Genomic DNA, 14,286 nt, shown 5'->3' on the forward strand with positions numbered 1-14,286 from the left:
TAATTTTGTCCCTAGCAATCCTGTAGAATTCCTTGGGTTTTCCTTCACCTTGTCTGCTAGGACAACCTCATGCCTTCTTTTAGCCCTCTGGATTTCTTTCTTATGTGTTCTCTTGCATTTCTTATAAGTACTTAAATTGTTCCTATCTCCCTATACCTGCTATTCAACTCCTTTTTTTCCTTAACCAGGGCCTCTATATCTACTGAAAACTAAGGCTCCTTAAACCTTTATTCTGACAGACACATACAAGCTTTGTATTCTCAAATTTTCACCTTTGAAGGCCTCCCACTTACCAAGTACACCTTTGCCAGAAAACAGCCTGTCCCAATCCACACTTGCCAGATCCTTTCTGGTCGCAACAAAATTTGTCTTTCTCCGATTTAGAATATCTACCCTGGGACCAGACCTATCCCAATCACTGATTGACTACTGTTCAAACGCCAGTACTCCCATCGAGTGCTACTTTCTGATGCACACTCACCGCCCTGTGAGAGTCACCTCTTCCCTCGCTCATCTCCGATTGGCCGCAGTCCCAAGAACAATTTCAAATTTGAGATCATGGAAATTTTTGATTGCATATCCCTCAACAAATATACCTAACAAAGTAGATGTGAAGTGCAGCCTTTATCAAACTGAGCAGAGAACCAGATTTGAGGGGCCGTCTGGTCTAATGCAGTTTGAAACTCCACCACCAACCCAAGCATAGGGAAAGGTAAACCTTCTCAGATTAGAAGGGGGACCTGTGGGGAAAGGAAAATATTCTGTTGGAAGGCTCCACTCATCCAACTAGAAAAGCCTGTTGCCATTCCTACGAATAACAATCCAATGGAAGGAAGATAATTGATACAATTATACACTAGTATAAGGCAGGATCTTCTATCAGGGAAAGGGAGTGGGGGGAAGCCATTGTTATGCCCAAGTCTATAAGAAATGACTCAATACATATACCACTACCATTTTTTTTAAAGTCACATAATGTCAACTCTTTCAGTAAAATATATATCAAAATCCATTTCACTAATTTAAATGTTTGGAGTTCATCTTATGCATACAATTCAGCGACACTGACAATTGCGAAGGTTGTTATGATGTTACCTCAAGCTTCATTGCTTTCCCCTGCTCACATTCCAGTATATAATCATGGCCCTTTCTCAGTATGGTTGAAAAACCTTACAATGTAACATTTCAGATAGGAGCGTCGATCATTTTGAAAGATGATATTTGCTTTGAAGTGTGCTTTCCAAGCGTGGGAAAGAAAAGCAGAGAGATCCATGGGCAATATTACCCGAGCTGATACTCTGAGTCAGCTGCTGAACTTCAATTGTCTGCTTCATTTTAGCTGCTGTATATTGCCACTCAATCACAGTTCCACATTCTTTTTCTTTAAAAGTGACAACAGCATTGTATCGTGAAGAAAAATGGAAAAAAAAGTCTGCCATTTTGTTAAGAGAATTGCTCCTATCTCATTTTAGACCAGTGAGGCTCAACCTGGCCTGTAAGTGAATCTTCAATCAAGTTAAAGTGACTAGTGTCCAGCTGATAAAAGCTACACTTACTGACTGTTTGATTTGAACTCTGAACATTAAAAGAATACAAGGAACAATCGATCATTTCTAACTTTAGAGCAATGTCCAAAAAAGATGAAAAGTCACACTCCTGTAAGATGTGACAGATGCCCTCAAAAGTTTATTGCCCGAAGTTGAACCCAAGTGAAAATAATGTTTACGAGGAGATACTTCTGGTTCAAAGCACATGACCAATGTTTAGCAGAATTCTGCACAACCACCGACCTCCCCAAAAAATAAGAACTTTTGAAATTCATCAGATTGGAACTTCCAGATTGTTCTGCTGAGGTTCATACCCACGGCAGTGCTTCTCCATTTGAAAGTGCAGTCTTGACATGGAAAAGCAAAAGCTTGTTGCGTTGGGGGAGCTCAGTTGCTCCAGGGGAAAAGTGTTTTGCCTGGATCTAAATGTGTTTATCCCCCTGCTCTTCCACACTCCCCCCCCCCCCTCCACCACACACACCAACGAGGAGAAATAAATGAACACATCTTCAAATGTCAACAAAAAACCAAACACTCTGTCACCTTTGCAACTGAACTGGTGGTTCAACATTCAATTTATGATCAAAGTACATACACTTTACTGTATTCTACTCAATTTGTTTTCTTGAAACTAGTTACAGGGAGAAACAGTAGAATTTATTAATAAACTACAAACATTGTCAAACAATCAATGTTCAAAAGATGAACCATGCAAATAAAAAATAGTACTGAAAATGAGTCATAACAATTCCACGAATGTGAGAGAGTAGGTCACAGAACCAGCTCAGAGTAGTGGTGATTGAAGTTCTCCAAATTGGTTCAGGATCATTGGCAAGAAGAGTAATAACCATTCCTGAACCTGATGCTGTGGATTCAGGCTTTTGTACCTCCTGCCAATGGCAGTAGTGAGAAGCAGGCAGAGCCTGGGTGGTGGAGATATGATATAGCTTTCTTGAAATAGCAAAAAGGGATGGGTGTTGCAATTTTTAAATAGGTGATTACTCATGTTGTCTGCTTGGCTATTTCAATAAAGTATAATTACTTGGAGACCTAATTTCTATTAATTCATTAGGCCAAGTCTAGAGGTAGTATTGAAGGTCAATACAAAAGCCCACAGGTTAATAAACACAAACAGAACACATGTCCACACCACAGTAATGAAAAATGTGCTATAATTGTATAACAGCAGAAACAATGAATAATGCAAACTAAAGACTTTACAGATGCTTTTCATAACTTCAACTTTTCCATTCAGTGTTTCTTTGGGAATAGTTTACTTTTAAGCAATCCACTTGAAATTGTGCAAAATCCCTGATCACTTGGGGAGGTAGCTGAATAATCAAGGAAATTGGCTTTGCATCAACCCTGAATGTGTTCAGTGATACGGAGTTGAAACTGTAGAGAACTTCAGTGCTCAGGAAAGCACTGAAGGGAAAGAATGAAATTAAAGTTTGAGGAGGGCCATTATGTTGCTCACTGCTTGAATGGCACAAAAACAGCATTCAATGCAACCAGTCCACATCAGCACTAGTGACCCATTTAGGATTTTTGCTCAAAAAAACTTCTTCAGTGTTACCCTCTCCCTCATATGCTGGTCTAGCCTCCCTAGATTATTAGCCTCAACCAATTCCAGAGGCAGCTAATCCCACACATTCTCTTCAGGAGGATGGGGTGGTGGTGGTGGGGGGGGGGGGGGGTGAGCAGTCGAATGCACTCTTCTGAATTCTGTATTGGATTGCTTTGTGTCCATCTTATAACATCTTCTGCATTCTTCTCAAGAAGAAACACTTTTTGTCACTGCTTTATCAAAAACATAATTTTTAAAACCTTGAATTTGCCTCTCAGTCTTTTCTCAAAGCACTGTGTATCCCCTGGTAAACACTCAGAGGCCATTTTATTAGGTACACCTGTACATAAGCTCATTGGTGCAAATATCTAATCAGCCAATCATGTGACAGCAACTCAATGCAGAAAACCATGCAGACATGGTCAAAAAGTTCAGTCGTTGTTCAGACCAAACATCTAAATGGTGAAGAAAAGTGACTTTGAGTGTGGAATGATTGTTGGGGCCAGCAGGGGTGGTTTGAGTATCTCAGAAACTGCTGATTCCCTGGGATTTTCATGCACAACAGCCTCTGGAGTTTACAGAGAATTATGTAAAAATAAAAGAAAAAAAAATATCCAGAGCGGCAGTTCTGTAGGTGAAAAGGTCTTGTTAATGAGAGAGATTAGAGGAGAATGGCCAGACTGGTTCCAGCTGACAGGAAGGTGACAGTAACTCAAATAACCACACCATCATAACAGTGGTGTGCAAAAAAGTATCTACGAACAGGCGACATGTGGATGGGCTACGACAAGAGAAGGTCACACCAGATTCCACTCCTGTACCTACTAAAGTGGCCACCACGTGTATATATTTAATTGGCTGGTATTCTTATAAATTCTGAACTTTCTTTGATGCATAGTAACACTAGCTGCAAGACTGGGGTTTGATTCTCACTGCTGTCTGTAAGGAGTTTATACGCTCCCCTTATGACTGGATGGATTTCCTCCAGGTGTGAGAGTTTCTGCCCGCTTTCCAAAGGCATGCAACTTGAGATTGCAGAGTTGTGAGCGTGCCCGGTTGGCGTTGGAAGTGTGGCAACACCTGCGGGCTGTCCAACTCAATCCTTGCTGAGTTGATTAGACTCAAGCAAACTTCACCGTACGTTCCAATGTATATGTAACAAATAGAGCTAATCTTTATATCCTTTCTACAGTACAGCAACCAGAACTATGCTAAGCATCCGAAAGATTAAACTCCCTACTTGTTCACGCCCTCTCTCTGGAATTTGAAAAGTGGAAAACCCAAGTACAGTCGGCTCTCCTTATCCATGGGGGATTGGTTCCGGGACCCCCGTGGATACCAAAAATTTCGGATGCTCAAGCCCCTTATTTAACCTGTCTCAATACGGTGGACCTTAGGACCCAGCGGAACCCCAGACCTTATTTAACCTGTCTCAATATGGTGGACCTTAGGACCCAGCGGAACCCCAGACCTTATTTAACCTGTCTCAATACGGTGGACCTTAGGACCCAGCGGAACCCCAGACCTTATTTAACCTGTCTCAATACGGTGGACCTTAGGACCCAGCGGAACCCCAGACCTTATTTAACCTGTCTCAATACGGTGGACCTTAGGACCCAGCGGAACCCCAGACCTTACTTAACCTGTCTCAATACGGTGGACCTTAGGACTGAGCAGAACCCCAGACCTTATTTAACCTGTCTCAGTGCGGTGTTCTTTAAAACCCGGCGCAGCTCTGAATCCGCAGTGTTCCTGTTCACGAAAATAAGCAGGATCACAATTGAAAATAAAATGGAAATAATAAAGCGATCGGAAAGAGGTGAAACGCCATCAGTCATTGGAAAAGCGTTAGGCTACAGTCTGTCAACGATCGGAACAATGGATAATGGATAATGTGAAAGGCCCTGCCCTGATGAAAGCTACAATTATTACTAAGCAATGCAGTGGTTTGAATATTGAAATACATACGTTTCTTAAGTGTTTTATATGCATAGAAAGATAAAATATAAACTATATACTAAGACAAACGTTTGACTAACTGACGCTAAATAGTACTGGATGTACCTGTTCCGACTTCAAATCCGTTTTAAAGACGAACTCAGGAATGGAACTCATTCATAATCTGGGGACTGCCTGTACTTTTAAATCATCTCTAGATTACTTATAATACCTAATACAATGTAATTGCTACGTAAATAGTTGGTATACTGTATTGTTTAGGGAATAATTACAAGAAAAAGTTGTCTGTACATGCTCAAATAACGAGTGCTGGAGAGAGAACTTCCAGGTTTTCCAGATCCACGGTTGGTTGAATCCGCACATGCGGAACCCGCGGATAAGGGCATAAAAGCCTTCTATCAAATTATTTTTTGTACCTGTCCTCGGGTCTCTTTAGCATTCTACCCCACCTTGACTTGTCTACATACTTTGGTAGGAAATAGCTACAGAGATATATTAACCCATTCTGTAATATCCTCTTGTATTCTGTTGTAGTCCCTCTCATCACTATCCAAACAAAATGTTTCTATCATATGTTGTCAGAGGGCAGTGGATACACACTGAGTAAACAACCTCACACCACAAAGTTATTAACTGGATCACTGGTCTTAAAAATCAGACAACTGTAAATGCAATTATATTTGTTTATTTAATTACACAAACTTAAATTCTACAATAAAGTTTATAAATCACTCTACTGAAACTGATTGAGCAATTTCTAAAGCATGTTCAGCAGATAATCAAACAAATGATTGAAGTATAAATTTTAAATCTGCACAGAGACATTGTAATTTCAAAGGACAAGATGCTTTGCCAAGTATCTATATGGCAAATGTGAGTAATAAAATTAAAATCATAACCAGCAGCTACAAGGTTAAACCATTTAAAGCCCACTCATGAATTTTCCAATAAACTCCCTGTCACTGTGGCACCTAACTTGTGTCCTCAATCAAAACTGAAAATTTACTTGGATTTCCAGCGCTTCCTTCATTCTTTCACCATTTTGTGATTCTTGACCTACCACTTTACCTCCACTAATTCAGTGCTTCAGATTTGACTGTTCTCTCTTGATTTGTTATTTTCTTCCTTCTCCTGAAAGTAGTCCACTTTTTGTTGTAAATCTTCTCGGGCTATGAAGAATCATTTGTACTCTAAAAAGCTGATACACCTACTTTGGTTAGAAAATGCTCAGGACATCATTGAGATTTGAAGTTCTGTGCTTCTGGCTAGACACAGTGCCTCTATGTAAGCTTGACAATGGACTTAAAGACCTCTCCACACAGTTCAACCAAAACTCCAGGAAACCTTGCACAAAACTATCATATTGCACAAGGATTAATGATTACATAGGTCCCACCTTCCTGTCAACGAAGGAAAAATGGACTGGATCAATATTTAGCTTTTACCCTACATCTTCACATTATAAACACAAGGATACTGGGAGGACAATTGCAGGCCCAAGGCCACATGTGGAGACTTCAACTTGTCAGCCTTTTGTGAAATCAGTACGCCTGAAGAGGATAATGTACTGTAACAGCTGGTGGTGCCCAAATTGAAACTACAACTAAAATTATACTGGTCTATTGATTAATTGGAATTTGCAGGCTGCTTTGGAGAAAAACAGTTTATTGTAACATTTACACTAAAACTTTGATTTTGACAGAGGTTAAAACTAAAGGCACAAATTACCCAAAAGCAATTTAAAGTTGTCAATACAAGGACAAGATAAATTGAAAACAATTTTTTCCCTCACCTCTTTCAATTAAAAGTTTTTCTTCAAGTACTTTTTGCAATAGTACTCTAGTAAGGTATCATCTAAGACCTCAGTGATCTCGGCTTTACTTTCTCGAGGGTGGGGAGGTAAAGACTTGTATTTCAAAGCTCATGAGGAAAATATTAAATATGGATGTGTATTGTCATTACAGCTCTGAACTACATTTAGACCAGATGGGACTGCAATTAAGTACTTCAAATAAATTTGAAGTTATTAACTCAATAATTGAAACAGCGTTGTTTGGTAATCCACAGCCAATATATGAGACTGCTTACAGCAATGACACATTTTAAATGGTTCCTTCATTTCAAAGTAAATTTTCTTAACTCAACCACTTATGAAATCAATACCTCACCACCCAGATTAAGTATTCACAGCTTCTATATCTGGCCTACACTAATCTTTCAATTTCATTGTCAGCCCTATTGATCCCTGCTAAGTTCACTTCTGTATTTACCGTTTCTGCGCCCTCAAGGATAAGTTGAGCACAAATCACTCTGTCAGGTTGAAGCATTGGACAAAAGCATTTGATGATGATGCTATGGACAGCATTGTACAAAAAGGAGCAAAGAGTTGGTCACAAGTGATGAGGAGATAAAGATTGGATAAGGAGATAAAGTTAATACAGGGATTCTGTAAGCAAAGCAATAAATTAAAAATAGGAAACAAACTAGTACTTACTGAAAAGTGAAATGCCTGAATTTCAGCCTCCAAAACATTGCACCACATCTGGTGAATCAATCATTTAAAGCTATCGGCTTTGGAAATCTGTGAATCCACAATCAAAGTAACAGAACGGAAGCAAACAGATTGACCTGCAACGTTTCATATCCAAAATGCATGTGGTTATCAAACACCTCCAACTCCAATAAATGAGCATTGAAAACCTATTTTGTGACTGTGGCAGTAACTCTTCAATACTTCAGTGAAAATACAGGAGCCTACTTAACTAGCTATTGAACAATCTGGTAACACAGCCTGAGACTTCACTTTACTCCAGAGCATCAATTTCCACCTGTCTTATCTGCAGCTAGAATGGGCACAGTTCAGATTCTGTGAAATAGACACACTTCTACATTAAACTTATGTAATTATTAAGAACTTTAACTGCATACCAAAAGGAACACTTCAGCAAGGATAAGCAAAAGTCTTCATTATAACATCTTAAGCAAAATTTGAAAAAAAAAGAGGCCCCCAAGGGAGTTGCATCACATCACACCAGCATACATCATTCTTTTCTTTTATACAATCAACAATATTTTTGGAAGTTATAAAATTAGGATTAGAGAAACACATGATATTGTTTTTCTTAGCATTTCTGAAATAAGTTAATTATAGTCTTGCAATATATATATTATAAACACATTTTGCTATAGAAACATCACTGCAGATCTCAGGAATTGTTTCAGCATGGTTAAGGTGCAATGTGGATTGTAAATGAGTGCTGAGGGCAGCATGTGCTAAGGAATTACACAAAGGGTGCAAATTGCAAGGAGTGGCTCCAGGCAGGAAGTGAAGTCTAGGGAAGCAGCAGACTGTTTGAGCCGATCAGAGCGTTAGAATGCCCAGAACAATGATCCCAGTGCCATCCCAGTGGCAGCTCCTGCCACCATACCCAGTGCCAGGTCTCCGTCATCACGTCGCCGGTCTTGAATGATAACATGATTGGTTGCCGGGGGGTAAGGACCTGTGGGTTATGAATGTGAGAAGTTAATCTATCAGATGAACATGGCTTTTAAAAGCACAAACTTAACACTTACCTTAAACACAGAAAACATCCCAGATCCCTCTACGGGAATATAATTAGCTAAGATTGGACTAAACTACTGACACAACTCTAGCCACTCAAATCTAGGGTGTGGAAATCAAATCAGATCACCTCTCTGCATCCAGATCATTAAATATAGACAACCAAGGACCATGTAACAAAGAAATCCAGCATAATTGTTGATGGCATGTATACGTCAGTTCCAAATGCTGTAAATTGGCAAATCTATTTATTGTCAAAAGTCGCAAGTTACAGTGGAAAAAGTTTGTTTTGCATACCATCCATACCGATTATTTCATCATATCAGTACACCGAGGTATCAAACAAGAGGTCTTCAATAAGGAATACTCCCCTTTGGAACATCACATCAGAAGCAATACCCTCTACTATCTCTGGTAGAGAAGATACATCAACCATCAAAACAAGTAGGAATTGGAGAGAGAATTTCACATCTGTTCAATTTAAATCCCGGAGCTGAAATAAAAATGATGGAAGGGCAGCTCAGAGTCAGGGGATCCACATCCCTCAGGATGCAGGAATTACACGGAGCTTTCAAATACAGGAAACGTGGCTAGCTGCAAGAGCTCGAGCTCTGGGCTGCAGAGTTTAAACAAAGGCTGATGTCACCATGGTGTTCTGGCAAGGTTCAGGACGTTGGGGATACATTCTTCAGTTAGGGTTCGCCCTATAATGAGCACGCAGACAAAGGGGGGGGGGTGGACAATGGGCAGAGGAACGGCAAAGAGGCAAGTAATTCAAGGCACTCCTGAGGGCATCTTCTTCTTTAACCTGTATAAAGTTTTGAATACCAATGGGTTAAGATGGCTCCTTATGGGAGTACAGCCAGGTTCCAGACCTTGGCACCATGAGTGACCCTGCTATCCAGGAGGAAGGAGGGAAGAGTTGAGTGAGCACTTGCTATAGGGGATTTTATATTTTGGGAAAGAGTGAGACAATTACCATCACAAGTGTGATTCCAGGTTGAAGTTGATATATTGTATGTGGACTTATAAAGAGCATTTCATAAAGGTACCAATTTTCAGCTTATCAGGACTGAAGGGCACAATAGGGTCTTTGGCAGATGGGTAGAAAGTTACCAGGTAACAGAAAATGTTAGGGAAAGGTTGCTGTTCAGACTGTTCAGAAATGCATAATGTGGCTTCCCAGAAAATAGAACTGGGATCACCATCTCTTTTAATTTCATTTTCATAGCTTGTCACACCAGACAGTCAGCCATTCTTGTCTGGCACATAGTGTCAGGATTGGTCTCCTTTCAGATTAACCGGGTCACGGTATGAACGTTCCTGATTCGACACCTGTATTTTTTTTTATGAGGCCGAGTGGCTAGCTCGACACTCAACCCGGCACGGATGGGAGGCGGAGGCTGACTGGGTTTGAACTCGGGAGCCTTCACTTCCGAAGTCCGCCCCTGAAGCCACTGTGCCACCAGCCACCATTTCTCTTGATGTATTTAACTAACTTGGACCTGAGGGAACAGAGCACATTTTCCAAAGGAACATGCAACTCATAATAAACAAAAAGGGGAGAAGAACGGCCCGATAAAGATGGGTTGATGAAATATGTGTGAAAATCATGCAGCAGCCAAAACTTCATCAAAAAATGCTACATATTGGTGGCAAGAACAAGGTAATATTAACAATAAATGCTGCAGATTCCATATGACAGGCATGAAAATTTAACTAGCCATTTAAATGCTGGTGCTCCAGGAGACAGATTAGAAATGGTGGGGGAGGAGAATGAGAAATAAGCATTAGACTAACATTAAGATGGAAAAAATTTGATTAGCTTGGGACTTTTCTGAGTTTGCCTACGCACAAGCTTGACCTCCAAAGTACTTCCAATCAGCTTCCCTCTTAATTTGCAGAACATTTTATAATGATAAGAAGTGGTTTTAACTTTCTAAATTGGTAGAGAGGAAAATTATGTCAACCTCTCCCTGCCAATTATTCTGAAATGACATCTTACAACCAAACACCTGTCTCTCATCTTCAATGATTTTGTGCCCCCTCCACCAAAAAAATAAGACCAAGAGTTGATTCTGCAGGAATGTATTGGTGTCCTGATAAAGCACAGGCAGCAGGCTATTTGGGTCAAGCTTATTACACAGATAATATTGCTGCATGCATTTACATTTTCTACCAACATTTAAAGAGGTTGGGAGTGCAACTGTACACAAAATGGCTCCTCTTTCAAAAATAAGTTGCCATAAAGAAAATATACCTGCTGACAGTGAAATTGTTTACAGCTTGACAGGTGAACTGATATCAATGATCATGCTCAGCTCTAGATTATCATCAGGTGCACCAAAAGAGATAGGAAAGAAAATACATTTTGCAAAAGGTAACATGATTCAAGAGAATACAATTACACTGACCACGGCATACATAGTTTGAGAATGGACAAATGAAAACATGAAGAAGATGGTGCCAGCAATCAAAGCAGTGAAGGGCAACATTCTCCAGATGGTTCACAAAATTATTTCCTCTTTGTTCTTTTAAATGTAGTTCTGCTATGGTTGGAGCCTGTGATCTACATTTTGGTGGTGTGTCTTTGGGCCCACTGAGCAATCTGGTGCTCTGCTGTCTCTGAGGGGTTTCAATTGAAGCAAGAAGCCTGGAGACAGGGTGAGTCCATAACTAAGTCCATTTCTTGCTGACCTTGCCGGATAAAGCTTCGAGGAACACTGAAATCATCAAGGCAAGAGCACCAGGTGAGCAGATGTTCAGTGTCACTCACTGCAGCCCAACGTGTCTGCATGTGACGGTCTCTACCTGTTGTCCACTAATTCCGGAGTCTCTGTATTCAAATGGTCTCTCTCTTCCTCACACTCGATGCTGCCAGAGGATTATGCTAGAGACCTGGGTCTTGGGCAAGGTTTAAATGATGCCATTTGTGGTCTGGACTCAGTAGTTCAAGTTATAATGTGTTTCTGGTCACTCCCTGTTTGTTGCTATCTTGTGAGTTTTTGATCGAGGGTTTTGAAGATAATGAATCACGCAGCGCTGCGCTAAGTTGAGCTTGGCCGGACTGAACATGCCTGGATTTTTCCGATGATTTTGGTGGTATAGTGCTTTATATTCTGTGTTTATTGCTTTTTTTTGTCATTTGTGCAATTGTTGTGTTTGTGTGTTGGGGGTTTTAATGTTTTTCTTTTGAATGGGTTCCAAGGTGTTCTTTGTTTAGTGGCTGTCTGTGGGGAGACAAATCTCAGGCTTGTTATCTGTATACGTGCTTTGATAATGAATGTACTTTGAAAGCAGTTATAGAAAAGTACAGCACAGAAACAGGCCCTTCTGTCCATCCAGTCCTTGCTGAACCATTTAAACTGCCTACTTCCATCGGCCTGTACCAAGATAATACTTTTACCATCCATGTACCTATCCAAACTTCTCAACATGTTGAAATTGAGCTTGCATGCTCCACTTGTGCTGGCACCTCATTCCACTCTCTCATGACCCTCTGAGTGAAGAAGCTTCCGCTCCTACTCCCCTTAAACTTCTCACTTTTCACCTCTCACCCTTAACCTCTGGTTGCAGTCTCACCCAACCTCAGTGGAAAAACCCTGCTTGCATTTACCCTATTTATACCCCTCATAAATTCTGTATGCCTCTATCACATCTCCTCTCAATCTTCTACGTTCCAAGGAATACAGTCCTAACCTATTCAATCTTTCCTTACAACTCAGGTCTTTCAGATCCAGCAACATCCTTGTAAATTTATTCTGTATTCTTTCAACCTTATTTGCACCTTTCCTGTAGGTAGCTAACCACAATGCTCCAAATTAGGCCTCACCAACGTCTTATACAACTTCAACATAGCATCCTGTACTCAATACTTTGATTTATGAAGGCCATAAGAACATGAGACACAGGAGCAGAATTAGGCCATCTGGCCCATTCAATCATGGCTGATCCTTTCTTTCTAAATCTCCCCCTCAACCCCATTTCCCGGCATTCCTCCCATTACCTTTGATGTCATGTCCAATCAAGAACCTATCAATTTCTGCCTTAAATATACCCAACAATCAGCTACATGTGCATCTACAGCTGCATGTGGCAACAAATTCCACACATTCACCAACCTTTGTTTAAAGAAATTTCTTCGCATCGCTATCCTGTGGTTGTGCCCCTTTGTCCTAGACTCTCCCACCATGGGGAACCAATGTGTCCAAAGCTTTCTTTCCTGTCTTATCTACCTGTGACACCACTTCCAAAGAACTTTGGACTTGCTCTCCCAGCTCTCTTTGTCCTATCACACTCCAAAGTGCCCTACTGTTCACAGTGCAAGACTTACCCTTGTTGGTCCAGTCAACAACCAACACCTCGCATTTACCTCCATTAAATTCCACCTGCTATCTTTCAGCCCATTTTTCCAGTTGGAAAACGAATCCATCTTTGGAATGGATATATTTTCCAAATAACTTTTATAAAAGATATGCCGCTAATTCACTACTCCCTGGAACACTGCAAGCTCTCATACTCTCACACTGCAAAGCATTAAGAGGAGTACCCTTCTCAGTATTGGAAGAAGCAATTCTAAATGAACCATAGTTTCTGAAGCTGTCTTTTCTCATTGTTGTGCAAGGATACGGGAGCACAACATCAGAGAGCGCTGCTGCACAAAGAAATATGCTGACTTTTTGTTGGAAAAGTTCCATTACATTTATATTACCCAAGAGGGGAAGTGAAACTCCTCAATATCACAGCCATCTGCATACAGCAGCCTGCTTGCTAATACATCACATCGTGCATAGCCTCCTACCCAAGTGACACCTTGGTGATCTGAAAACTTCTTACCAGCCCTGGTAAATTGCACAGGTTTGGATGCGAGCCATATTCAGGGTTACAATGACGCCAGAGACAGCTATGAAATATTCCCACTACCAACATTAATGGTGTCTTTGCCAACACAAGCATTTGAGGACACACTGATTGAGCTGGCTGCCACAAGTGAATATCCAGTGCTGTCAAAACTCACAATCTCAGTTTTTGGTGCCATGTTCAACAATATATATTGAGGAGCTTTCCAAACCTGCACCTGGATTCTTAATGTCCTCACTGGGAGACTACGGTCAGAATGAATTGCTGATAACATTTCCTCGCAGACAAACAACACAAGTCCACCACAAGGGTGCTTGCTTGGCCTATTGCTCTAATCTATCTCCACTTGTGACAGTGTGGGCCATCTACAGATGCACCGGTGGCACCACTCTCGTTGGCAGATGGTGACTAGATACACAAGCTGGTAAAGTAGCGCCATGACAACAGCTTTGCACTCAACATCACCAAGACAAAGAAACTGACTGCGGCCTTCAGGAAGAGGAAGTCGGGAGAAAACACACCAGTCCTTATTGAGGGATTAGTGACTCCTAGGCATTGTCACATCAGAGGTTATACGCGTTGTTGCAATCACAAGGAAGATGCACCAACACTTCATTAGGAGTTTCAGGAGGTGTGGTATGCCACCAAAGTTTCTTAAAAAAATTCTGCATTTGTACCACGGAGAACATTCTAATCTAATATAAATGTGCCAATGCACAGAAGCTTCGGTGGGTTGTAAACCCAGCCAGTTCCATCACCACCTCCCCACCACCGAGGGCACCTTCAAATGG

The 14,286-nt window shown here is 40.9% G+C and overlaps 1 protein-coding gene across 1 annotated transcript in view; it reads right to left on the reverse strand.

The window, feature by feature from the left end:
- Positions 1 to 5,742: 5,742 nt before the first annotated feature.
- Positions 5,743 to 14,286, reverse strand: part of plekhb2 (pleckstrin homology domain containing, family B (evectins) member 2) — a 43,357-nt gene continuing 34,813 nt past the window's right edge. Inside the window, exon 8 of the mRNA XM_059949095.1 lies at positions 5,743 to 8,573. Coding sequence (XP_059805078.1) covers positions 8,443 to 8,573 — 131 coding nt within the window. The 3' untranslated portion in view covers positions 5,743 to 8,442. The remainder of the gene's footprint in view (positions 8,574 to 14,286) is intronic.

Source organism: Hypanus sabinus, chromosome 2 (assembly GCF_030144855.1).
Source record: "Hypanus sabinus isolate sHypSab1 chromosome 2, sHypSab1.hap1, whole genome shotgun sequence".
Lineage (NCBI taxonomy): Eukaryota > Metazoa > Chordata > Chondrichthyes > Myliobatiformes > Dasyatidae > Hypanus > Hypanus sabinus.